This window comes from Anas platyrhynchos, chromosome 9, assembly GCF_047663525.1.
Source record: "Anas platyrhynchos isolate ZD024472 breed Pekin duck chromosome 9, IASCAAS_PekinDuck_T2T, whole genome shotgun sequence".
NCBI lineage: Eukaryota > Metazoa > Chordata > Aves > Anseriformes > Anatidae > Anas > Anas platyrhynchos.
The window spans coordinates 15,341,556-15,368,575 of NC_092595.1; the positions used below are offsets into that span (position 1 = coordinate 15,341,556).

Sequence of the window (27,020 nt, forward strand, 5' to 3'; positions counted from 1 at the left end):
CAGTGAGACAAAGCAGCCTGTGCACAGCAGGGGCTGTCCAGTACTGAATCTGTTTTAACACAAGTCTCTCCACACGGTACTGCAGATTGCTACTGCTGAATGAAAGGTGCTCCGCAGCTGCTGGTGCCGATGTGCTGGGTTCGGGATGGGTCCAGCCAGACGGGTGGTGGTGCTGGAACGTGTCACAGCCTTACTGCCCCTCTGCCGCTGGTGCTGCCTCCACACGCCTGCTGAGTCAAGTGTCTGGGTGACTTCTGCTCAGACTCCTTGCAGCCAGGCTGAGCCAGGTTAGTTTAGGTGAGCCGAAGTCATTTTGCCCTTTCTTTTGTTTCCCTCCCCAGCTTACACTCCAGAACTGGCATGAGTTTGGGGTCTTTCAGTTCCCCATTTGCTATTGCAGAGGAAAGGCTGGCGTGTAGCTGGCATGCAAAGCAGTTGTCTGAACGCTGGTATAAATAACCACGTCTGGTTGTTTCTGTAATGTTAGATGGCACAGTCATCGTAATGTGAAGTGATTCCTGGCTGGTGACGAGGTGTTTCCTCTCCTCAGCTCCGGGGCAGATGCTGATTTCTGGGACATCCCCTGTCCTTGCTCAGCTTTCATGCTGCTGCTACTCACCAGAGGAGCTGCTCTCCTGGGAGAGCTGCTGAGTTGGTTTATCTGTGTTGTGGGGCAGGAGCTGGCTCAGTCTTTGCTTTCAAACTGATTAGCTTAATCCGTCACAAAATCAGAGGAGATCCTCTGAAGAGACAACTATTACAAAGGCAATCTGTCGTGTTTTGTCCTTACATGAGATATTTAATCCCCCCTGGATTCCCTGAGGACTTGGAAGATTTCAGCTGTTGATTAACGTTAGGGCCTGGTAGCTGAATGCTTCAAGTATCCTTTGTGTTAGCTTCACCTCCTGACATGTGGCAAACATAATTTGGAGGCTGACCCTGTAGTCTTCTGCTTATGGAAGCAGAAATTTGCTTTGGAAAAAAAAAAAAGTGACGACAAAACAACCCCCACAGAAGGACTGGTGGTGGAAGTGTGATATGAGGGTGCTTTCCAAGTCCTCCTCGTAAGTGCCCCTTAAGGAAGAGGCGGCTCACACGTTAGATGGAAGCAGCAGCGTGGTGCTGGAGGGGCGGGCAGCTGGTGCATTCCCAGTAAGAACTGCAAAGCACCCCTGAAGGGTGCTGGAAGCCTCACCAAGAGCTGACTGTGCTGGGCACTTAGAAATAGCGTGTGTCTGTGGCTGTCGAAAGCCTCATTCTGTGAGGTCATGGAGAAAACCGTGTGCGTCCCGCTGAATGCCCCCTCTGTCTGCGAGGTCATCCCATGGGATGTGGACCTTCAGCTGTGGCTTGGTTCCTTATGCCCTTATAAGATGTTCTGAGGACATCCCAGGGTGAGAAATCATCCCTTAAGTCTTCCAGTGCTGACTCGAGAGCACGCCGCAGGCCTGCGCCACAGCGTGAGTAATGCTGTGCGCTCCCTGGGCAGGGAGGAGGGAGAGGGGGGCTGCTCTGCGTCCTGCTTCGTGCGCTTCTGGTGCCGTCAGCTGCCTGCTGACGTGCTCCTTACTCACAGGAAGGCGGCTGGGGGGCTCAGACAGCACGTCTGGATCAAACCCGTCCTTGAAAACATTGGTGAGCATGGCTCTGCCCCAGAGCCCAGCAGTCAGGGCAGGAGCAGTCGTTCCTGGCTGTCTGGGGCTGGGGGCGTGGGGGCAGAGCACCCATTGGAACCGACCCGCTTTGGGTGAGTGCTTCTGCAGCACCAGACTGTAGGCGGAGGGGGGAACTTTCTGTTCCCTGCACCTTCACCAAGGATGGAGGTGTGACAAGGGAGCTGCTTTGAGCTGGAGGGAAGGAGCCTGATCCCTCACTGCTGTGTGAGTCAGGTCGTTTAATTCTCTTTAGCACCCGCCTCCATGCCCTTGTATTACCACCACCACCCCAAACTAAAACCCAAATACACAGCCCCAGTCTGGGCGTGAAACCTGGCCCAGGGTGAGGCTGCTGCAGCCCCAGAGGGGGATGTGGGAGGTTGGGGCTGGTCCCAAGCCTCTTGGGTCAACTTCAAGCCCCAAGGCCAGCACTGAAGGTGCTGTGCACTGGAGATGGTGGAGGATGGGACATGGACCCACGAAACCCCCCCCACACTTTTGTCATCAGCACATCCCTGCTGCTGGATTTAAAACAAAAGATTAAAAAAATAGAAAAACACCCCCAAAAGAGCCCTCACCCTCTTGTTTATCCCACCCTTCCCAGCCAGGCACCTGCTGCCCACCCCGCTCTCAGCACAGCCATGACCACCACAGGGCACTGGAAAGAAAGCAACGGAGAGCAAGCTCAGGCTCTTGTTAGCTGGATATATTTTTGTTTGTTTGTTGTCGTTGGCTTTTTTCACAGAACACTTTGCAGTAGACAAAAACTGGCATTGCAGTCTGTCAGTACGTCGCTGGCACGGGCTCAGCCTTCAGCACCTTGCTGGGCTCGGGTGGTCGGCCCTGGTCCTTTCTCTTGCTGGTTGGACTTCATTGCTGTTGTTCTTTTATTTTTTTTTTCTTTTACCTGTTTTGTGTTTTTTTTTTCCTTTTTTTTTTTTTCTTTTTTAAACATTTCTCAAGCTTTCTCCGAAGGAACGGCCACTGGCTCTCAGCTAGCAGGAGACTACAGAAGAGCTCTCGGACGCGTGGGCTGGTTTCCTCCTCCCGCCTCGCAGCTGACTTGGTCGAGATCGTTTTCCAACTCGTTTTTATTACAAAAATAAAAAAATGCTCCAACTATCAGTTTTACAAGGCATACAAAAATCTCTAAAAGGGAAACACAAGCGCAAGGTGCTGAGGTACGAAAACCTGAGGTAGTTTTTTTGTGTGTGTGTTTGTGTGTGTGTGTGTGTGTGTGTACGCATGTTGCATTCTTGTAGAAACTTTTGCTAGGTTCTTTCTTCAAGCCCTGGGCCAACAACGTTTTGTAAATCTTTTCCCCCCTTGTTTTTCTCTCCTCTCCCTCCAACACCAAAACTAAAAAAGGGGGGGATTCGTCCCCAAAGAGCCACGGGGGAAGTTTGTTCTCTGCGGGCTGGACCATGGGGCAGGCTGGTTTTTGGGGGGGTGCTAAGGTTGAGCACGGCTTTGTCTGGCGGTGATGGAGAGAAAGACGGACAGATGGACAGGGCGGGGGGCAGAACAGATGCAAAACCCAGTTTTGGACTCTGTGAAGCAAAGAGGAAAGGGCGTGTGAAAGGGAGAGGGTCCTCCTCTAGGAGACGGTATCCCTTCTGTTGGCTCACACAGGCACTCCCCATGGCACTGCTCTTCTCAAAGCCCTTAAGAAATCGCTTTTTAACACTTGGTTAATTATTTTTGTTCCTGCTGGCAATCCTACAACTCTGCTCTACTGTGCATTAGAGAACCAATGGACTAGCTCCTTTCCTTAAAAGTCTAAAAAAGCCTGCTTTTGCTAAAAACAAACATCGCGTGACCCCTCTGAAATTAAAAAAAAAAAAAAATTTAAAAAAATCTTACAAAAATTTAAAATCGGCGTTAGTTTTGTTATTGATATATTAATTCTAAAATATATTACCCTCACGGGCGCTGCACGCCGGACAGGCTCCTCCACTCACCCGGCCATGCCTGGCCAGAGAACGGTTTGCGAAATGAGTCGTTTTCAGGTAAAAAATAAAAACGATTAAAAAAAAAAACACAAAAAATCCAAAACCCTCTGCCTATGTTAGTCCAACTAAAGGGATAGCGTCGGGAGTCGAGTCAGGTGGAGGCTGTGGGATGGAGAGAGCCCGCAGCGCCCCGGGGCGAGCGGCCGAGTGCTGCGGCGTTGGCGCCGGTGCGTGGGGAGCCGCAGCCGTCCCCGTGCCCGTCCCCGCGCCTCGGGGGCTCTTTGGTTTGCTCCCTGCCCGCTGGCTGGCAGGGCTACATTCATCGGGCAGTGCTGGCCGGCACACGGCGGGAGCCTCACTTGCTGTGCTGCGAGGCCGGGGCTCCCTGAGCGTGTTTCTGCTCCTGCTGCTTCACCTGCTGGACGATTTCCCTGATCTTGCGCTGTGCAGTCTGGGGAGAGAGCGAGAGGCGGGGGTCAGGATGAGGTTTGGGGGTGGGATGGGGACTGCGGCACAGCCACGGGCTTCTGAAATGAGCACCCGAAGCCCTGAGCAGCTTGAGGGCACCCTGCGCTCCCTCCTGGGCCGAGCAGGTGCTCCCACACCTGAGCCTCTCCCCGCTCGAGGCTCTCAGTGAGGGGCCGGGCACCTGCTCGGCCCCACACACAAGGAGCAGTTTGCTCCTGTGCCTCTCCCGGGGCAGCTGGCGAAGCGGTGCCGCCGGCGATGGCTCCAACAGCTGCGAGCTGAGGCCAGGGCCGAGCCTTTACACTGCGGGTTTTCAACTTGTGCGCCTTCCATGGTGAACCCGAGATGGGTATTTTTAGCTCGATTAAGCCTAGCCTTAATTTCAGTGCTAGCACCACTGGGGAGAGCTGCTGAGACACCGTTGGATGCAAGGCAGCCACCAGGAAAAGGGTGCTGACGGAGCCAGGCTGGGGGCCGTCCTCCTGGAGACCAAACCCAGGCAGGAACGGTCACATCAATGCGGCAAAACCCTCACCTGGCTGGCAAAGAAATGCCCGATGATTTTAACGATGACCTCCTCGTTCTCATCTGGGGTTTGGTCTCGTGGCACGATGACTTCTGCGCTCGTTAAGTTCTGCAGCTCGTTCACCTGCAGCAGGGGACAGAGCCCTCGTTTTCGGGGTGGCCGCCCCCCGGTGGGCCCAGCCCCCAAACCGCCGCGCCCCCACGTACCGTTTTGCCACCTTTGCCTATCACGCGGCCGGCTGCGAAGGAAGGCACCTTGATGTGGGCTTCAAGCTTCACCTCTTCTTTCGGGTTAAAGAAGTTTTCTTCTTTCAGCTTCCCAAATATTCGCCCCTGGGCCTGCAAGAAGGGGGAGCGATGTGAAATGAAGCCAAAGCGGTGGTGCCAAGCCAGGCGCATCCTGACCTGGGGTGCCCAGCACCAAGCCACGTGTCCCCCCCTGCCCTCGGGGGGCTCTCAAGTCACGTCCCCAACACCCAAGCCCACCTTGAACTGAGCCTCGGGCGGCCCCGTGATGATGACCATCCGCTCGCTGGCGTCGGGACCTTCTGCCGGGGCAATCTGCAAAATGGAGGGGGAGTGTGAGAGAGGCTCGCCAAGCCTTTCGTCCCCTCACTACGCCATTTGTCCCCTCCAGGGAGGGGGAAACCAGCTCAGCGCCACTTCTGGTGCACATCCATCCATCTGGGGGGTTAAATGTGTGCTTGGCTGCTGTGCACCTGCAGCATCCCTCCAGCCCCCAGCCATGGGGACCCGTGCGGAGAGCCGCGGGGAGGGGGCTCGCTGGCAGCAGCACCCCCTCTTTTGGGGCACCCCTTCTCCCCCACCTCGTCAGGAGCCGCCCAGGCACGAGACCTCAGCTCACCTTGATGGAGGCACCAGCGAATCGCGCCAGCTGCTTGATGTGCTGCCCCTTCTTCCCGATGATGGCCCCCACCGCCTGCGTCGGGATGAACAAGTTGACAACCTCCTGCTCCGGGAGCTGGCGGGGAGAGCAGAGCGAGGGGTTTTCCTTAATTCTGTTGTTTTCCCTTTCCCCCCTTCCCAGCGCACCACCCCAGGCCCTAAAATCGCCGGCTAGGTGTGCCACCCCAAACAGCATCCCCACCCTGGGGACAGCGGGGAGGGGGCACCCCACAGGGGATGCGGGTGGGGGAGGACTTACGGGGTGCTGGTGTGGGAAGGCACCGACCGGGGAGGCTCCGTACAGCCCCGAGAGGTACGCCGAGGAGCTCTGCGGGGGAGAGAGGGGGCAAGAGTCAGTGAGGGCCCTGCTGCACTGTGCACCCTGGCCCCAACAAGGAAGGGACACGGGGACACCCCTCAGCTCATGAACCGAAGCCGAAACAGTGCTGTGAGCAGTGTCAGTGCCCGGTGGAGAAGATTTGGCGAGAACTGAACCCATGACCACTTCCCTTATTCAGAGTCAGAGAAAAAGTGAAGGCTGGCGCTGACACTGCCCCAACAGCCAGCAGGGCACGGCCAGGCTGGGACAGGGACAGGGACAAAGCCACGTGTCTCTCCCCGTGCCTCAAGGGGCCCTCGCCAGCACCCTGTCCCCTGAGTACCCGAGGCCCAGGCGCAGCTCCTGGCAGTGGGCACAGCTCCTCCCTGCCCAGCCTCATGGGCACAGAGACCTCAGCACCTCCCCAGCCTCCCCCTCTCATCCCGAGCCTCCTTCCCTGTCCCTCACGCTCTGCAACTCTCCAAAGCTCTGGGTTGCAGCTGCAGCCCCCATGGCCATCGCTCTGACACGCGAACCACGGTATTTGGGGGGAAGGAGCCAGCTGGGAGCCTACTTCCCATTCATTTTTCCCTGTTTGGGGTGATGTTTGGGGTCAAGGAGCCCGCACGGGAGGAGGCTGCCTGAAGGGACCTTGCAGGTCTCATTGCAACAACCAACACCGCAATGCTCCAACACGGCTCTTCCCAAAGGCTCTCCGAGCACCAGGCAGAGCATCCCCGCTCCACGGGCACACACCGACCGACCGCCCCACGGACACAGCCTGTGCTTAGACACCTCCCCTCCTGCTCTGGAGGCTGAAAGCAGAAAGGGAAGGGGCTCCCTTCGCTTTTAGCCCGTTTCACTGCTCCTCTGCCCTGAATTTAGCAATGCCCGGGGGATGGGGACCCGTCTGGGGCCACCACGCGTGGCCATGAGCCCCGGGGTCATGCTCATCCGCCTCATCGCACCGTGAGCCCACCACGGGCTCGGCACTCACCGTTCTCCTCCGACCACTCTGCTGCTGGCGGTGCCAGAAAAAGAAAACAGTACAAGTAAATTAACGGGCGCTGAGGCGTCCTCCCTGCGTTTCAAGCATCCCAGCAGAAATATTTAGAGGGAAACGGACCGCAGGGCTGGGACGGCTTCGCGGGTTTAAGCCCTGTCACTCGGTCACCCTAAGGGTGCTCTGCAGGTGCTGGGGGACAGGGGAACCTTCTCTCTGTGTCAGCCAACAGGACTGGTGGCTGCTTGTCTCCTGCCCACCGTCCTCGTGGGCTGCCACACGTGCCTGGTGTGCGTCCCCGCAGCCCTTCCCGGACACGTGGATGTAGGCACCACATCCCGGGCAGCACAGTGGGGCTGCTCCCCAGCCCTGGCTGCAGAACCACATCACAGACACACCTCGCTACCTCTCCTTCATGACATTGCCCCTGCACTTGCAACTTAGGAGACTTCTGCACCACAGAAAGGCCAAAGGGACCTGGGTCACGTCAAAAAAAAAACGGGTTTCTAGCAGCGCATCTGTCTGAAGATTAGCTCTCAGAGGCAGAACCCCCTGAGTGCTGGGGCATGAAGGCACCAAGCATTAAGGCACCGCTCGCCCCCTTCCCAGCCACGCTCTGCACGTGCAGAGAGCCACCCTCCAGAGCTGGCAAGCCTAAGACACAAGCGAGACCGAGCCCAGCACAACATCAGGACGCAGCCGTTCTACACAGGGAGCTACGTGCGAGGAAGGACAAACCACGCTCAGCCTCTGTCTTCTCCACTTGGCTGCTGGGACCTTCCCAAAACAGCCGGGGGTCGGGGTGCTTTTTCAAGGCTCCCCACGAGATGGCCCCTACAGCCACAGCACCCGCCCAAACCCAAGAGCTGGGAGGGCCCAGAGCCCACCCTGCTCCCACGAGCGAGCCCCCCACGCCCCAGATTCTCTTGCACTTACTGCGAATGGGTGGTAAGGGGTGGCCGCAGCAGCGCCTCGGGCCCCCGCAGAGGACGGGAGCATGGAAAGCCCTGTCGAGAAGATGCCCAGAGCGCTGAGGTTCAGTCCCGGGATCAGGTTGGCTTGTTGCTAGAGAGGTAAAGACACAAAGGCTGAAGGTTGAGTGGGATCTTGGGGGTTCTTCCCAAACCTTGTGGCCCTTTCCCTGACAGACTGACCCCCCCACACACCCCCCACGTATTTTTCTGGTTGCCCCAGCAGCAGCCCTGGAGCAGGGGGATGTGGAGGGGCAGGCCGGGGGCTCACATTGACAGCCACAACGTCGTTCTCGTAGGCCTCTCGCAGCTTCTTCATGATCTCCACCTCAGCGTTGGAACACGCTTCCGTGCTGCCCTTCACCGTGATGGTCCGCTCGGGGTTGTAAATGGTCAAATCCTGCAAACTAGCCCGCGCGCAGACAGAAGGGAGACGCTGTTACACGTCTTTTTTTTCAGGCCAAAATAAAGAAATGAGAGGAGGGCCCCCCCACCCCGGGGCAGCACAACTTCCCCCCCCATGCCATGGGTTGCAGGGGGCAGCACCCGGCGAGCAGCAGGACTTACGGCGAGATGGTGATCTTTGTCCCCGTGTCCTGCTCGATCTTCTTGAGGTTGCGGCCCTCTTTGCCAATCAACCTCCCCACCAGACTGTTGTGAGCGAGGATTTTCAAAGGGATCTCTTCTGCTCTAAAACAGGGGAGGAAAGGAAAACCTCAAGGCCCATCCGGCCCGTAAGCCCATCTCCAGCCAGGGGCAGCAGCGCCGCGGTGGGAGGAACAGAAGAACCATCCATTTCCTGAGGTGTTGCTCCCTGAGCCTGCCTGCACAGCCACCCGAGCGCCTCAACTCCATGGCAACTGACAAGCAAACCCGAGGGTTTTGTTAAGCCGGTGAACGCTGCACTTACGATTTGGTTTCGTCAGCTTCCTTCTGCATGATATCGAGGATCATGCGACACGCTTCGGAGCAGCCCTCGGGCGTTGCATGGATGGTGATGGGCTTCTCGGCAGCGCCAGCGTTCTCCTTCCGATGGATGTCAACCCTACGGTGACACAACCAGCAGAGAGAAGCCCCCTGAGACGCGGCCGTCGTCGCAAGAAGGCTTTTGAGAGCTCGGGAGCTCAACTGGCTGTTCACCAACAGGCTCCTCTCAACATCTGCTCGGTCTTTGGGCTGAACCTGGGTCCTGAAGCACTTGGCTTCAGTTGGCTCGGATCAGGTTTGGCCTACACGTGCCTCTATGGTCTGAGGTCTGCCTGGGGACTGCGGGATGCCAACCACCATCCAACACCAAGACGGGGCAAAACATCTCCTCCACTGGACCAAGCCCTCAGCCACCTGCCCTGTCTTTGACGCCTGTCCCACTGGAGCAGAAGCCCGCGTTCCAGGTCCCCAGAGGTCCCTTCCAACCTCAGCCTCTCCATGCACAGCACCCAAGGCTGCTCAGCAGCTGCCACCAGCACTGCGGGTCCTCCGGGACAGGGACGACTTACCCGTGGCTGTCCGGGCATGGAGTCACACGGACAACAGCGCTCGTACTCACGCCCGTCCCCATGAGACCAGAAAGTTTTCCCTTGCGCACTGGCCGAGGCCGTGCTCTGGCTGCTCTGCTCCTTCCCTGGGGGTGGCAGGAGGGAGGCAGGGCCTCCAGCTTGCTCCTCGCTGCACCCCCGCACCCGACCAGGGCCCTGAGAGAGGAAAGCAGGGCTCTGAGACACGAACCACGTGCCTTGAAGGACACGGGTGATGCGTAACCAATCTCTTCTCCTTCTCCACCAAGCCTTCATCCAGCTGGAGGATAACTCCACGAGGCCATCCTGCCCTTAGGGTCCCCATCACACCCAGGGCCGTGCCAGCCCCCATTTTCTGGGGAGGTGCCGTAGTTGCCCCCAGCTCCACATGTCTGGCTCCACCACCGTGCCCTCTGCCAACTGTTCCTGTTCTTGCAAGGGGTCCACATCCCGACCCCACTGCTCGGGGGTGCTGCTGTGTGAGCAAGGCCGAGGCCGTGGTGCAGTGACCCCCAGCTGGGGTGATGCTGGGTCCTGGGGGGTTTCCAGGGGTCACCTCCTCGAGGAGCTCACCGACCACCACGTAGGACCAAGAAGGCTTCATCGACAGGGAGAGGGGGAGCAGCAGGGAAACCCTGAGCTAAGGGGAAAGCCGGCCAGCTCCAAAAGGGACCCCAGGGTGGTCTCATCCAAGCACCGGGGAGGGGAAGGGGATACAGTCGGACTGCTGCGTCGCTCCAGCAGATCTTCCATGGCATCAGCTGGAGCAGGAGACTGCTCACACCGAGCACTGGGGTGCTGGAGGCACACGGGGACCAAGCCACTCGTGTGTGACACCCTCCGGGATGCTCCCAGCTGCGGAGCTCCATCAGGCTGACTCGGGGGACCTGGTTCTTCAGAGGCTGATCCTGTGCCCCGTGCCATGGGGAGCTCCACTGCCTCCCACAGCTGGGGGGAAGGCAAGTGCACCACGACGTGCCTCTGAGCGGGTCTGTACCTTGGTCCAGCAGGGCTTCTCAAACCCAGAAGCAGCTGAGGATGGTGGAGATGGGGCACACGGCCGTGCCTTGGTGCCAAAGAGGGGCTGAGAGCTGCGAATGAGCTGGATGGAGGCTCTGAAACTCCAAGCATCCCGGAGAAGCACAGGGCCGGGCATGGCCATGATTCCTGCTGGCCTGCAAGCCAACCCAACCTGGGCATGAGTTCCAGCTCAGCGTGCGGGGAGGAGCTGGGGCGCCAGGAAGAGGCTGCTGCATCCAAGCACGCCCTGCCCCAAAGAGCAGGAGGGCTGAGGAGGGCTCCAGGCTTCCCAGCACATCCCAGTGCTGCTGCGGCACGGCTCCAGTCCGATGGGAGGACAGAGGAGAGGACAGCCAAGGAAGAGGATGGTTGACAGCCCAAAACCGAAGGCTGCAGCCTCCCGTGACTGCTGGGGCTGGCCTGGACAGGTGAGAGCACGGAGCGTGGCCTTCCTCTGCAGCATGGTGTCTTCGGGACGGGGGACCCGGGAGGTCAACCCGCAAGGGTGGAAGGGCTCCGCAGCAGGAGCTGCCCCCAGGCAGCAGCGTTTTGGGAGGAACCATGTCCCCCATCCCCCTCGCCAGGTGCCGGGTGGGAGTCAGGGCTTGCAAAGGAAAACTTTCCAGTCTCAGGTGGCAAGGGCAAGGGCGCACCCGCTGCCGAATGCACCCGGGGACTCACCTGGAGAAGGGCTGGAGGCCCAGGATGGACCCGAGCACGGCGCACGTTGCAGCTGGGAGGGCAGCAGGTGCCTCCACGGCTGCGAGGTGGCCACGCTCCCCGGTGAGCCTGGGCTCCTTACCCTCCTGCGGGGCCACCCCCTTTCCATACAAACCTCTTTTTGCCAACAGGGACCTCTCTACAACCCAAAATGCCCGCGAGCTGCCAGAGCAGGGGATGGTGACGAGCAAGGGGAGCAGAGGTTGAGCACTGGGTTCAGCCCAAGGGACACAGGCATGCAAATCTTCAAATATTTCTCTTACCCAGGCTGGAGGTTAACTTTTCGTACCAGAACAGGCAGGCTCGGGCACCGGTCTTTGCCTGCTGCTGGCAGGGGCGAGCACCAGCAAAGAGAGCATCCTCCTGAGCTACGCTGCGCTCTACGCTACTCTGCTGGGCACACCACGGGGCCACGCACGCCGGGAGCCGTGCGGCAAGGATCAGTAGTGGTCAGCGTGTTTCAGAGACAGCTGAGCACCAGCTGGGTCCGGAACAAATTCGGCTCAAGTGGATGCGCTATTCTGATTTAAGTAATTTCCTCTCAAAGCTTCTCTGAGAGATAGGACGCCCTGGAGGATGTTCTGGTACAGGAGTCCCACGTCCTGTGGGGTCACCGGGTTCAGGATGATGAACATGGGAGAAGACAGCTTTGGGTTAAACACAAACACATCTGGGCAGGAACAAAGCGTGCAGGAAAACCATGCAATCAATGTAAACATCGACATGAGAAACATGGAAAACTTCAACAAGACAGTCCTCATATATTTTTTTTTTTCTTCAAAAATAAAAAACCATTAGATAGCAAAAAAAAAAGGCTTCAAATTGCTACAAAAAGCCCATTGGTGCTCCCTTTCCCCCTGTGCAACATCTCTTGCCCTTACAGGGCGCTGCAGCATAAGCAAATCCCAAGGGCAGTGTCACTGCTGCCTCTAGGATCCCCGTTATATCCCCAAATCTGCCCTTTCTCTCCAAAGCCTCATCCCAAGCTATTTCTGCAGGGCGAGAGCTACGTGAGCCAAGCAACGCTGGCTGGCAAGCAGCGAGCACACCCGTTTTGGGGCTGGCTCCGGGGCTCGCAGGATCCAGCCTCTCCTGCTTTGTAAAGCATTAGGCTTTCAAAACCCCGTTTCTGGTCATTTTCAGCATGTGCTCCCCCTCCTAACCCCCCAGGCCAGTAAGGATGGGTTGGGGAAACGGGGCTGAGCTGTCTAGACCCCACAGGCTGCTACCCCACGATGAGGGAAGCTCGCCACCCTCTCCTGATGCTACACCCCAAAAATACAACGTTCGCTGAGAGCCGAAAGCAAGTGGACCCAACGGAGTCCCGTGGAAGGAAACAAAACCATTCGAGGTACTTACTTGGACTGGGTTTGCTTAGTTAGGTTCTTTATGGTCAAGCCCTCCTTTCCTATGATCGCACCAACAAACTGCGTGGGCACCAGCATCCGCAGTGGGAAATCGAGCTGTTTGGGCTGCGAGGAGCCCCCCGGGGAGGAGCCCTGCTCCCTGGAAGAGTGGCCCCCGCGGCGGGATCGCTGGGGGGGCGGAGGGGAGCTCACCTCTTCATCCGGGATGTAGGAAACCTTGAAGGAATAGCTCTCAAGCTGGTGGCCGCTGAGCTTCTCAATTGCTCTGCAAGGCAGGGAGAGGAGGGGAGGGTGAGAGGCGGGTGGCACCCCCAGCGCCTCTCCTCGCAGGGCACCAGCCCAGCGTCCTCCTTCCCCCCTGGTACACAGGAGAAGAGAGAAGACAAAGCTTCCCAGGCAACACACACCCAGCTTTGGCTACGTGCTGGGCCAACTCAGGTGGGAAATCGCTGGAGCTTCCATCAGCAAAGCCTCCAGGTCAGACCTACCACGCCTCGGGGCATCTGTCTCTGCTGCCATCCTGCAAAGCTGCAGCTTTCCGTCCTTGCACTTCTAACTCTTAGTTTTTTGTAGGTTTTTCCTCTGCTGGATGCAGCAAGTCTTCAGGCACGTCTTTGCACGGTGCCTACCCCAGGTTCTTCTGTCCTCTTGAAGTTCTTCTTGATGGGTGGCATTTCTTTGGGTCTCCACACAACGCGCCGCTGATTTGCCCTCTGCTGCTCTCAACCCCTGCAGACTGGTTGCTGACCCCCACCTCCCTCTCGCGTCCCTAACCGGTCACTGATGAACCCAAATGCCCCCTTCTCCAGGGCAGGGGGGCGTTTTGGAAGCCTTCTGGGAGCTGCTCAGAGGGCTTCACTTAGCTCCATGAATCAGGAGTGGAGTCTGCAAATCTTGGTCTCTAACTTGGCTTTGCCCTAAATTACCACCACCTCTCCCACCTCCCTATCTTAGAGTGCTTTGCTCCCCGAAGGCAAGGCCACTGGGACCCCAAAGAGGACCTGCAGGCTTGTAGGAAAGATGGGGTCCAAAGGGAATTGCAAATGACACAGCCAAGAGCTGGAGGAGACAGCAGAGAGGAAGAGGAGACAAGCAGAGGGCTGTGGGACGGGCAGCCCTTTACACACTTGAAGCTGAAAGAGCTTGGAAACAACCCCACAAAGGGGAGAGAAAAGTCAAGAAGAAAAATAAAAAATGGTGCAGCCTGGAAAAATGGGCAGGGGAACGGAGCTGAACTTCACTGGGGAAATTTGGGTGGTTGGTTGGGAATTTGTCTTGCCTGGAAGGTCCATGAGAGGGCAATGGGGCTGGGAGCACCCCAGGTCTACTCTCCCCTGATGCTTCTACAGCGAGTACCACGGTACCGAGGACAAAATCTGTCCTCAGCACATGGCCACACCAGCCCCCACCAGGTCTTTGGAGCAGGAGAAAAAGCAAACGTGGCTGATGCGGATAACTCCAAGCCCCACGCAGTACTTTGCTGTGTTCCCGGGAAAAATCGAAAATACAGACAAAATGGGAAAGAAAAAAAAAAAAAGCCACTTACACTTTTGCTTCTTCTTTCGTCGCATACGTTACGTTGACAACTGCTGTTTCTGTGTCTGTGTTAACTGAGGGAGAAGCAAGACGGGGAGCGTTAGGGGGCAGGAGGAGGTGGCCGGCACCGCTGTTCCCAGCCCCATGCCGTGGTGGAGGGCTGACACAGGGGGTGGGAGCACAGCACCCTTTTCATGGGGGGGCCCAGCCACTGCCTGCGGTCTGCACTTGTCCAGCACCATGGATTTATCTCCTCCCTGGCACAAGGAGCAGCAAAGGAGATGCCCTGCACTGGGCTGAGGTCGCTACCCAAAGCCTGAGCAACTGTTCAAGGAAAACCACTTCAGCCCAGCACAACCCACTGGGACAGCCACACTGCACCCTACTGGGTTCTGCTGAGAGGTTCTACTGAGAGGGGCTTTTCCAGCACAGGCTGAGCTGGGGCATGGCACTGGGGCTCTCGGGCAGATGAGGACCGTGCGGGGCCGTCTTACCTTGCTCTACATTCTCCACCGTCCCGTACTGGGCTAAGAGGCCATCCAGCACCTGGGGAGAGAGCAGCAGAGCAGGCAGGTGAGGCAGGCAGGCGTCCTCTGCCAGCCTGGCTCACACCCTGCCTGCCTCCCAGCACGAAATTTGGGCTGGGCCATTCCCAGCAGGGCTCCTCCACTCTGCGGTGCCTTGCTCCACTCCAACCCATGGGGTCCCACGTGCTTGGAGCCATCCTCAAGACGTCTCCACCCGCCTGTAGGGCCACCTTCCCCCACCCTGCACCCCGCCAGGCCCCTCTGCTCAGAGCAGCGAGCCCCAGGCAGGTGGGAGATGGAGCCCAGTTCACTCTCTGCCTCCCTACTGGGGATACTGGGAAGGCAACAGAAGGACTCTGTGCAGACCACGTGCCCTGGCAGCGCAAGCTGGTGCTGCGTGATGGAGGAGGTGCAGTGGGGTGCTTTTGGGGTGGCCCAGCCTCTGGAGGGGGAGGGACGGGAGCGTGGCGCTGCTTACCTCCCACTGCAGGTGGGGGGGGATGTTTCGGATCTGGATCTTTCTGCTCCTGCAAAGACAAAGCCCCGGGTTACGGTCACGGGAGGGCAGCGACTGCCGGAGGCTTTCTGGGAGCAAGATGGTGAGACCTTGAGAAGGCACCCCGCTTCCCGAGCCGCGTGCTGCCACTCTCCAGCAGTTCCCAGCATCACCTGGCGGCTTTCAGTGGAGAAACCGAAATGCACGTCCGTGGAGGAGGCACCTGGAGGTGAGCGGCGCTTCCAGCCCCACGTGGAGCCACCTCGGGGCATGGCCAGGGCCCCCCCCCAAGGGGCAACAGCCACCCAGCGCCTCCCCGGACAGCCTGCAAGACGCACTCGGGAAGTTTTGGGACAAAACTCACGCATTGCCCATCCCGAGCAGCATTTGCAATCCTTCCTTAGCCAATTTCCTCCGCCAGACTGTTATTTTTTCCCTTTTTGCTGCTATTTTTAGCCAAGAGTGGCTCACGGAGCTGACACACAGCTGCACGACCACTGAACCCGGGCAGGGCAGAGCAGGACCACCTCCTCCAGCAGCGGCGACTGCTTTCCCTGCCAAAACACCCCCCGGCACACGCGGGTTTTGGGAGCCCAGCAGCAGCAGGAGGTCGTGCCCGCTCTGCCCAGCTTTGCCCCTGCTCGAGGAAAACGCACGGCTCCCGCCATCCCACTGGATCGCAGCCTCCCCTGACGGGGGCTCTGCCAGCCAGAAGCAATCAGGTGCTGGAAGAAGCAGGGAAGCCAGAGCCAAAGACATCTCCTACAGCACTCCCAGAGCCCACTCCTACAGCGGCCATGGACCTCTCTGGTCCCAGCTGCCACCAGGGATTTCAGGGCTGGGTGCAGAGCTCACATGGCAAGGAGCAAGATTCATCTCCTCCTGCCCATCCCATCCCATCCCATCCCATCCCATCCCATCCCATCCCATCCCATCCCATCCCATCCCATCCCATCCCATCCCATCCCATCCACTCTCATTCCACCTATCCAACCTCTCCCATCCTATCCAACCCTACCCATCCCATTTTATCCAACTTTACCTGTCTCATCCTATCCCACCCATCCTACGCCCATCCCATCCTATCCTGTTCTACCCATCCTACTGCATCTCATCCTACCACAATCCACCAATCCCATCCCATCCTACTTCACCTCATCCTGCTTCATCCCACCCTATCCCATCCCACCCCATCTCACAGGGTCACAGAATCATTAGGCTTGGAAGAGCCCTCCAAGCCCACCTGGTCCAACCATCCCCCTACCACCACTGTCACCACTGACCCCTGTCCCCAGGCATCATGTCCAGCCTTTCCTTGAGCACCCCCAGGGACGGTGACTCCACCACCTCCCTGGGCAACCCATCCCAGTGCCTGGCTGCTCTTTCTGAGCAGAAATGTCTCCTCATTTCCACCCTGAACCTCCCCTGGCACAGCTTGAGGCCATTCCCTGGTCCTATCACTGGTTACCTGTGAGAAGAGGCCGACCCCCAGCTCCCCACAGCTTCCTTTCAGGCAGCTGCAGAGAGCAATGAGGTCTCCCTGAGCCTCCCCTTCTCTAGACCAACCCCCCCAGCTCCCTCAGCCGCTCCTCACAGCACTTGTGTCCCAGGCCCTTCCCCAGCTTTGCAGCCCTGCTCTGGACACGCTGCAGGGCCTCGATGTCCTTCTGGTAGCGAGGGGCCCAGAGCTGAACCCAGCACTTGAGGTGTGGCCTCACCAGAGCAGAGCCCAGGGGGACGATCACCTCCCCGGCCCTGCTGGCTGCACTGCTCCTGACACAGCCAGGATGCCGTTGGCCTTCTTGGCCACCTGGGCACACTGCTGGCTCGTGTTCAGGTGAGCATCCGTCAGCACCCCCAGATCCCTTCCCTCTGCACAGCTTCCCAGCCTGTGGCGCTGCGTGGGGTTGTTGTGGCCCAAGCACAGGCCCCAGCACCGGGCTGTGCTGATCCAACCCCACCCCACGGAGGAGGCGGTCAGGAGGACCCGGCCTACAGGGGGACCACGGCCATGACAATCCCGTGCTGCTCACCAACAACCACCCAACACCAGAACTAGTGAGGAATCAGCCCCACTGCACCCCACGTGTTTTGCAGCAAGAAAAGTATGAATTAATACCACCAATAATCACTAACGACGGGAACACGGTTTATGGAAAAACACCTAATGAGCCCCACAACAACACATCAGCACAACCCCATCCACAAGCGTGTGAGGCAAGGGGCAAGAGACAAAAAAAAACCAACAAAACACAACCCCAAGCACCAGCTTCAAGCATTAAGGAGATGGGAATTCAGGTTTATATCCACCTGGGTCACTGCCTGCTTCCACACAGCGATGCTGCCGTGGTCCCCCCCTGCCCCTTTGGGTGCCAGGCACCAGCCCTCGATGCGCAGATGCGAGCAGCCCCAGCACCCTCTTGTTGCTGCTCCTGTTTTTCCCAAAGCTATTTTTTATTTTTTTTTTTTGTCCAAACGAGGATTTTTTTTCCATTCACGCCGTGCATTGTTTTCCTGTTACAAAGCCATCAGGGGGTTTTAGCACCTTCTACCTTGGATCGGTATTCGGGGTAGCTAAAAAAAAAGCCCCGTGGCTCCTGCCAAAAACCAAATTTCTAGAGAAATGGGAAACAAACAGAGGGGGGCAATCTGCACACCTCCACCTTACAAAATATTTCAGTGCTTGCTCGTGAAAAGCTCCCAATGTCGTTAAGACATTTAGGAGGTGCGGGGTTTCACAACTCTCCCTTTGCCGCCAGCAACTTTGCTCCACCTGGAAAAATGTCTCCAGTGTCCTAGGCGAAAGATTATAATAAAAAAATATATAAAAAAAAATTATGATGCCACCGAAATCGTAAAAAACAGCAGGCGGTACCCAAACTCGCGCCCACCTGAACTGCTCACATCCAGCGATTTGCAGCTGGACACGAGCACGCTCCCCCGGATGACAGCAGCTGACGATTCCCTGCCTCCGTCGGTTTCGTTTTGGGGTCACCTCGACAAATTCTGCGTCCGCCCTGGCTGCTGGGATGGCAGCAGCAGCTTGGGGATGGACGAGCATTAAAGCGCTGCCCCAGTTTTGAGCAGCGGCCGAGAGCACCGTGGGTGCGCCTGCTCCGGGGGCTTTGCCTTGACGCTCTTAAGGAATTAAAATATATTCGTGCTAAAGCCCTGTCCTCGGGCGCAGGGGGTGGGGGCAAGGAGGGCACGTGATGAACGCACCCCCGCGACCTGGGGATGTATTAACGAGGGAGCTGAATGGGAAACCGCGTCCCATCTGTCACGGCTTTTCAAGATTAAGAGGGGGGAAAAAGGGAAAAAAAAAAAAGCAAAACAAATGCAAACACCCCTCCGCGTTCCTGCTCTGCGTTGGGACACAAGGGGGGACAACAATTATTCCTCTCCTGTCACCGAGAGGCAGCCTGCAGCCCACCCCGAATTCCTGGCATACAAATCCCCCCCCCGAGTTTCCATTGCAGGAATCCGATCCACAAATATCCTGGTTAAAAATGGGGAGCTAAAAAAATAAATAAAACAAAATAAAGAAATAAAAATAAAACTGCTGAACACCCAGCAAACCTCCTTCCCCGGCCGGACTGCACGTCCCCGCGCCGGCTGCGCGGTGGGAAGCGGCTCTCCATCGGCTCCCCTGGCTCTCCAGCTTATTCCAGGGCATTTTTTTCAACCCTAATCCTGATGCAACCCTGATTTGTGAAACTCCCAGCTCGCTGCCGCTCTGGGTAATGGGTTATTCCTGGGAAATGCTGTTTTTAAAGCTCGTCGCGCGGTGCCAACCCTGGCCACGTGCTGCGCCCCTGGGAAAGGGAACAAGGAAAGTTGCCCCTGGCCACAGCAGCAGCCTCAGCGACGCACTTTCAGCACTTTGAATTTAATTTTCAACCCGAAGCAAACCACCGCACCATGCCCCAAACATCTCCGGCAGGCTCAATGCTATTCACGAGCAAACTAACCGAAAACTGCAAGTTTTTTCCCCAAATTTAAGGCTGGCGACGAACCCACCCGCTCCTGACACGTGCGTATGTGCAAATCATCCGTGCTCGAGGCTTTTCCCGACAAAGCAACGCGCAGAAGCGTCAGTTTGCACAAGGGTTTTCTGTTTTCTCTCCCCTAAACAAGCATCTGCAATCAACACTAAGCAATAACAACAATAATGAGGGAGGGAGATAACGCCCGCGGAGAGATGGAAGAGCTTGTGCTTGTATTCCATGCAAGGAAGTAGGGGGGGAAAAAAAAAAACAAAACACAGAAAAAAAATTATTCCCTCCCCAGAAAGCACACCCGAAGTGCTACAGCATGGATGCAATGAAAAAAACAAAACAAAACAAAATAAATTATAAATGAAGACGATGGAAAGATGAGCGTGAAACGCAGCCGGGTGTGGGAATAAACGGGCGCAAACCCCGCTTGTGGAGACGCACACCTTGCTGGCAAAAACTCTGCCTTTAGCCCAAAGTGCCAGGGAAAACACCGAGCTCCAAGGCTGACTTCTCACCCCCGAGCTCCGCGTCCCAGGCGTGCCGGAGGCGTCCGGACGGTTTTCCAGCGACCCTGCTAAATCCCAGCCGCGACGCCAGCCTTTCCCTCCCCGCCTCGAGCCTTTTTGCGATTTAACAGATTTAAGGATAATTCCTGCTGGAACCGGAGAGCTCCAGCAGCTCCCCTAGGAGCTCATTTCAAACCGATTATTTTCCAGAAGCATCATTTGAAAATTGTTAAATTGGAAAATGACGGCGGGAGCAGAAAATAAAAGGCACTTCGGCCATGCGGAGCCTGGAAATTTCGCCGCGTGGGAGCCACGAAGCGGGGCTCTGGCACGTCGCTGCTCCCGGTTAAACTCATCGCTTTCGGCCAGCACTTGTACACGAGCCTGCACGGGGGGCGCTTGGGCTTTGCTGTTAGCATCGCACAAACAATCCTGATGATGATTATTAATTATTATTAATTATTATTATCTTTTTTTCCCCATCAGCAGGATGGTCAGAGGTCGGAGGCGCAGCTCTGGACACAAAACACCCCTGAAGCCGGGCTCTTTCGCCCGGCTGGAGCTGAACAACAACATTCTCTGTTCCCGGTGAATTCCAAACCAACGTTAACAAAAAAATACCTATATTTTTTTAAAATTAAACCCACCGATGCACAGCAGAGCTTATCCAAACACCAAACAATCACAGTAATTTCCCATCATGCCTGCAGCAGGGCAAACCCTTCGCGCTGCAGCGCGCTGACCGATTTTTAACTCGTGAAGCACAAATTCGGGCAAATCCTGTGCTTCCCTCCAGCACCGGGCGTCCTTTTGTGCCTTCGGAGGCTCCTCGAGGAAATCCCTCCCGGCAGGTTCCCAATGCACAGATGTGTTTTTTTTGGGGCTGATTTCTTATCAAATCCCCTTCCTGCACTGCACTCAAACCCCACCGCCGTGCAGCAAACACCGAGCATCCCCTGTGCGCCAGTGTTTTGTGCTGAGCACGTACACGCAGAAAACAAACAAACAAAATATATATATTTTTTGGATATCTATATGTATAAGGCAATAAAAATAATTCACTGCAGATTAATCCCGGGGCAGGGGAAAACTACAACACAACCACGTGAGCCTCCGCTCCACGCCAAAAATCGCGTTAGAAAAATCAAACCTTTAATCTGCCGAGGCGACGGCACGGCCCTGCCGGCCGCGGGTGCTAACGTTGAGGCTGGAGTTTTGGGTTTTGGGATGAGAGCAAAAGAGACCCGAAACGAGGTGCCGACGAGCTGGGGAGCCAGGCTGGGTTAGAAAACTTGGAGAGAGCTGAAAACAGTCTACGGCCGAAGAAATAAGCATTTATTTCTGGGCTGTTTAAATGCCTTTTTGTCCTCGGCAGGGAAATTACGAGCACAGCAGCCCAACGGGGAGCAGGGGTAAGGGCGACCCCCTGCTTTCCATCGGCCATCGGGAAGGTCTGGCACCCTCCAAACCCCTCTTTCTCCCTCTGCCGCTCTCCAGAAGCGGCCGCCGGAGCGGCACGAGGCTGCCGGAGGAGATTGAGCTCCGAAACCTCACGGCGGGGAGGCGGAGGGGGTGGCTTCGCCTGCTTGCTTTGGAGGTAAAAGGCGTGCGTGCTCCCCGCCGAAGGAATCCCGCTGTCAGAGCCCGCAGCCCACCGCGGCACACGTGATGCCAGGCACGAGCTGCTCCCCACCGAGCCCCCATTACACAACGCGCCGTGTTTGTGTGTGTCCCCCCCCGGTACCGCGTTGCAAAATTACGTCTCCGGCACCAACCGTAGCCCCGAAACTCCAAATTTGGGACCACCGGCCCCGCTGCCACGAGGTGCTGGGGGGCAACGCTGCGGGTCGGGGTGTTCCCCGCTCTTTATAAAGCGGCACCGGCGGCGCCCACCTGAAGGGAGGAGGAAAAGTGCCCTGGGAGCGGGTTTTTTGGGAGGAGGGGGGAAAGATGCGGACATAAGGATGAAAAATAGGGGGAAAAAATAAAGAAAAAAAAACAAACAGAGGGGTAAAATAATTTTTAAAAACACACGGAGGGACCCGGATCGCTGGACGGAGGGGACGCGACCGCCCGCAGCGCGCAACTTCTCCCGGTGCGAATCCTGGGGAGGGTGCTCGGGGCTGTGCCTGTCGCCTGTATCACTGCTATCGCTTCTGATATCGCTGCTATCGCTGCTGTTATCGCTGCTATCGCTGCTATCGCTCCCCGTGCCGCTGCTCGGGGTGCCGGGGCTGGTACTTCCCGGCAGGAAGCCGATCCCGGCCGGGGCTGGCGGGGAGCAGCCCCGGGGGTGCCCCCAGCCCCGGGCTCCCCCCGGATGAGGCGTTGGGGTTGAGTCCAGGCAAAACACGCGTGGGGGTCCCACGCCCCCCCCTGTCCCCCAGCCCCCAGGGGCGGTGGCGGCGCTGTCCCCGTCCCCCCCCCCCCCAGCTCCCAGCTCGGCGGCGGAGCGTAGCGAAAGTAAAACCCGGCGCTGCCGCCGCTGCCCCCCCCCACGCGTGTGCGTGGGGCGTGCGCCCCCCCCATTTCGTGTCCCCCCCCCCCCTCCATCCCACGCCTCACCTGAGCTTTTTGGGCACGGAGTAATCCACCTCCAGCACTTTGCCGTGCAGCTCCGCTTTACCTGCGGGGACAGCGGGCTCAGAGGCGGCGGGGCTCGGCGCCGCCCCCCCCCCCCCCCCCCCAAAACCCCCGTTTCTCCCCGGGACGACCCCCCCGGGCCTTCATCCCCTTCGTCCAACTCTCCCCTCGCCCCCCCGAGCCCCGCAGGAGCTCCCCCCCCCGTCCTCTCCCGCCGCCGCCCGGCTCCGCGCTGCCCCCCCCCAGCCGCCCCTTCGGCCGCCCCCCGCTCGGCGCCCCCGGCGAGTTGGGGCAGGGCACCTCGTAATAAGGTGCCCGGGGGCGAGGGGGTGCCGGGGGGGCGGCCGGGGGGGTCGCCCGGCTCTCGGCTGCCCCTCAATAAAATCGGAGAAAAAAATCAGCGAAAAATCAGCCGGGGCCGGAGCCCGCCGGGCCGGGGGGGAGCGGGGCGGCCGGGGGGGGGCCCGGCGGGGGGAGCCGGGGGGGACCGCGGCTCCGCTCACCCGAGAGGGTCTCGATGGCCCGGATGGCCCAGTTCTGGTCCGGGAAATCCACGAAGGCGTAGCCGGACTTGAGCAGGACCTGGCCGGCCAGGGGCAGCTTCCTGTCCCCGAAGAGCCGCTTGAGGTCGTCGGCGGTGGCGGCGGGGCTGAGGTTGCCGATGTAGAGCTTGTTCATCCTCCGCCGCTTCATGGGGAGCCCCGCGGCTCCTCCCGCCCCGCGGCCGGAGAGCGAGAAGCGCAGCGAGACGGGCACGGCGCTGCGCCACCCGCCCGGCCCGGCCCGCAGCCGCCTGCAACAGCGCCCCGCCGCCGGGCAGCGGGAGGAGCCGCCCCGAGCCCCGCACAGCCCAGCCCGGCACGGCCGCCCCCGCCCTCCGCACGCCGCCCGCCGCCGCCAGGGGCTCGGCCCCGGCCCCGCACGTGGAGGGAGCCCCCCGAGGGAGGAGGGGGCCCGGGGCGTCGCGGAGGCGAGGGGGGAACAAAGGGAAGGGAGAGGGGGAGAGGGGAGGAAGGGGGAAGGGGGAAGGGGGAAGGGGGAAAGAAGGGAGAGAAGAGGGAAGGAGAGCAGAGAAAGGAAGGAAAAAGGGAAAGGAAGAAAGGGGAAAAGAAGAAAGGGAAAAGGAAGAAAGGGAAAAGAGAAGGGGAAATAAAAGGGAAAAGGGAAAAGAAAAAAGAAGGGAGAGGAAAGAGGGAGAGAGCGGGGGAAGGATAGGAAGGAAAAAAAAAAGGAAAGGAAAAAAAGGGGAAAGGGAAAAAAAGGGGAAAGGGAAAAAAAAGGGGAAAGGGAAAAAAAAGGGGAAAAGGAAAGGGAGAGAAGCAGGAAGGAGAGAAGAGAAAGGAAGGAAAAAGGGAAAGGAAAGGAAAGGAAAGGAAAGGAAAGGAAAGGAAAGGAAAGGAAAGGAAAGGAAAGGAAAGGAAAGGAAAGGAAAGGAAAGGAAAGGAAAGGAAAGGAAAGGAAAGGAAAGGAAAGGAAAGGAAAGGAAAGGAAAGGAAAGGAAAGGAAAGGAAGAGAGAATGGAAAACAAAAGCAGGAAAGGGAAAGAGGGAAATGAAAAGGAAGAAAAGGAAAAGAAAAAAGGAAAGGGAAAATGGAGAGAACAGGAAATGAAAAATGGGAAAGAGGGAAAGGAAGAAAAAAGGTAACTAAAAGGAAGACAAGGGAAAAGAAGGAAAAAGGGAAAGGGAAGAGGGAGAGAACAGGAAACAAAAGTGGGAAATAGAGTAAAAGGAAGAAGAAAGGGAAAGAGAAAGGAAGAAATGGGAAAAGAAAAAAGGAAAGGAGAGAGGGAGAGAACAGGAAACGAAAGAAGGAACGGGAAAGAGGGAGAGGAAGAAAAAAAGGAAAGGGAAAAGGAAGAAAAGGGAAAATGAGAAAAATGTAAAAGGAAAAGGGAGAGAACAGGAAATGAAAGCAAGAAAAGGAAGGGAAAGAGGGAAAGAAAGATGGAACAGAAAAAGGAAAATGAAAGAAAAAAGGAAGAGGGGAAAAAATAAAAGGAAAAGGGGAAAAACAGGAAAATTGGTTAAAAGTAAAAAAAGGAAAAGAGGAAAAAGGGAAAGAGGAAAAGGTGAAGACAAGGAAAAGGGAGAAAAAAATGAAAAGGCAAAGAAGGAAGAGAAAAAGGAAAATGGATAAAAAGGAAAAGGAAGGAAGGAGAAAAAGGGAAAATAAGAAAAGGGAAAAAACGGAAATGAAGGGAAAAAGGGGAAGAGGGAAAAAAAGAAAAAAGAAGACAGGGAAGGGAGTGGGAAGAAGGAAAGAAAAAAATGGAAGAAAAAAAGGAGAAAATAAAAAGGAAAAGAGCAGAAGGGAAGGGAAAGAGAAAAAGAGAAAGAACAGAGAGGAAGAGGAAAGGGAAGCCTGTGTTCAGTGTGCTGCTTTGGAAAACGCAACGGCACGGCCCCTCCCTGGCTGAGCTCTGCTTTGCCTTCGCCCCATGCGATCCCAGCGCCTTCACGGCCGGCATCCCGGCAGCGAGTTTCGCCTGCTCTCAGCCCGGGGCTTTGGGGCACGTGGAAGGATGGCCCCAAGGGAACGAGGGACCGAGAGCTGGTTCCACTACCTGCCCCGGCTGGCCGGGTTAGCTGACTTCTCTCCCTCTCTCTCCTCCAGACGACAAAGCCAGATCCTCGTGGAAGGGCGTCAGGGCTGTGAGCGGAGCCTAAAATAAGGTGCGCGAGCGACGCTGGCCTGGCGGGAGGGGACAAGTGTCCTTGGAGAGGAGCGCGGTGCCCCGGTGCCAGCTGTCCTTTGCCGGGTGAAGGGCGGCGATGGGATTCCCGGGATTTTCAGCTGGGCGAACAGCGCCGAAACCCGCCTGCCGCTCTCGCCGCCGCCGCTCCCGTGTCATGCGGAGGTGCCGATGCGCTGGATGGAGTAGGAATAGCAGTGACGGGTGCCTGATGCCATGCGTACTGCAAAAATAGATGTGGTTGGACTGCGATGATGCAAAGCGAGAAGAATCCCTTCTCCTCCGATTTCTTCTTCTTTGCTCCCAGCGCAGCTCCTGCTGGGCTCAGCATCAGGAGCTGGGTTTGTTTTTATTTTTGGGGTGCTTTTAGGGCCCGGTGTGTCCCTCTCTGCTCCCTTTCTGCTGAAGCCGATGCAGCAGGGCTCGGTGACACTGAGGAACCCATTTCCCATCCCAAGGGATGGGGCTGTCCCTGCCCAGCACCTTCATCAAACTGGCAAAGAAAAGCTGAAGGCGCATTTTCAGCTCCTCCTGCCCAAATACTTAGCGCACGGAGCTCCCGCGTGAGCTCATCCCCCTGCCCACGGCTTTGGCTCTGCAGAAGGAACTCGACGCCTTTCTTCAGATGCCTTCCCGTCCCTACAGCCCTCCTCGCTTTCCCAGAGTTTTGTTAACCTTGCAAGAATTTAAAACGACGGCTCGGTCCCGATCAATGTGATGGCCAAGAGAAGGACGTGCTCTGAGGGGAGGATTTAAGAGCACCGATAGAGAATTATTCGAGAGGCAACAAGTGCACGGGGCAGGGCTGAGGGTCGATGGTCCTGAAGGTGCTGCAGGACCCAGGTCTTCTCCCAAGGGCAGGTGGGGTGTGCCACAAGGTCACGCCTCTCCGAAAAGATGTCGGATGCGTAACAAGTCCAGGAGGCAGCCGCGAGACAGATAAATGGAGAAAAAAACAGGTGAGAGCAAGGGAACGCCAAGGGAGGGTTTGTTTAGGCTGGAGAAGATAACGGCCCTGCTTTCCTTTGAAAAAAGCTGGAAACTTTTTTGGGGAAAAGAGCTTTTGTTGATCGGGCACAGGACAGAAGGAGCCGGGGACATTCCTTGGCTGGAGCTTTTGGGAGCAGGTGGGACAAACATCTGGCCAAAAGCCGTGCCCACCAGAGAACAGCGCCAAACAAAAAGCCCCGAATAACACCCAAAGAACCCCTCCAGCTCCCAAAATGATTCAGGTCCCTTGCAAAGTGACTGATTTTTTCCTTCTGGCCAAGTCACAGCAGTGACCTCAGGTGTCAGAACGTGCAGCAGGGAGGCTGCAGCCTGCCCAAGGAGCTGTGGGGTCAGAGACGGTTTATTCCAGGTTTTTTATCCCAAAATAAACAGCTGAATCATGTGTCGAGGACCCACAGACCCAAGGCAGAGGGAATCCAGCACAGCCAGGGAGAGTTTGAGAAATTCAGCTCCAATTTTATGGGATAAACACTGCTGCTCCTGCCCACGTTTCTAACAAAGGATGGATTTTCAGAAATCCCCACACAAACATCCCCGTCTCTCCTCGTTCCTCCCAAATCTTGGTGTATTTTTAGTGGAGCTACACAATGCTGAGGATCACGACGGTGACGATGACTGCAACCGTAACGCTGTGCTGGGAAGAGACCAGGAACTGAGCTCTAAAATCACGTTGATAACCATCCCTTGGCTTTCAGAAACCTCCCAGCAGAAAACCAGGCAGCTGCTACGGAAATGGGGTTGGTCTTTGCAGACAGCACTATGAGTCCCGCTTTGAGAAAGTTCCGAATTTGGTTGGAAAAAAAGAGAAATGGTGGCGTATTCTTGCTCGGTTTGCTTCAACACGAGTGAAAACCCACCCAGTTACTTTCCAGGCTGGAACAAAACAGCATGGGGAGATCCCAGAGGTGGACTACGAGGGTTTGAGTGCAGCCTCTCCAGGCATTCCCGCTGTGCAGGGGCTGAGCACAGCCGAGTACTAGCACTCAAGGTTTTCACAGTGGAATGATGGACTGCCGGTGGCGATGCACTAACAGCTCTTTCCCAAGAGGCTAAGCCTTTTGGTGACTGTCCCAACATGATCCTGGTGTAGGACCAAGTCTACCCTGCAAAGGCCAGGTCCCAGAGGTGCACACCCAGCAGTTAGGGGAAGCAATACACATGGCCACCTGTATTTTGGGCTAAGTTTGCAGGAAACAGTACACAAGCAACAAAATAAGCTACCTAAATCCAAGTTACGTAGTTGTGACA

At 57.1% G+C, this 27,020-nt stretch overlaps 1 protein-coding gene across 1 annotated transcript; it reads right to left on the bottom strand.

The window, feature by feature from the left end:
• Positions 1-2,346: 2,346 nt before the first annotated feature.
• IGF2BP2 (insulin like growth factor 2 mRNA binding protein 2) lies at positions 2,347-22,759 on the bottom strand. The gene is made up of 16 exons (XM_038183827.2): positions 22,570-22,759; positions 22,049-22,109; positions 14,962-15,010; positions 14,451-14,502; positions 13,967-14,030; positions 12,413-12,685; positions 8,710-8,844; positions 8,367-8,489; positions 8,071-8,206; positions 7,765-7,893; positions 5,766-5,834; positions 5,466-5,582; positions 5,087-5,161; positions 4,808-4,939; positions 4,611-4,724; positions 2,347-4,058 (listed from the first exon to the last, which is right to left on the bottom strand). Exons 1-16 carry the CDS (start codon positions 22,757-22,759, stop codon positions 3,963-3,965), a joined length of 1,815 nt encoding a protein of 604 aa, XP_038039755.1. The 3' UTR covers positions 2,347-3,962.
• Positions 22,760-27,020: the final 4,261 nt, after the last annotated feature.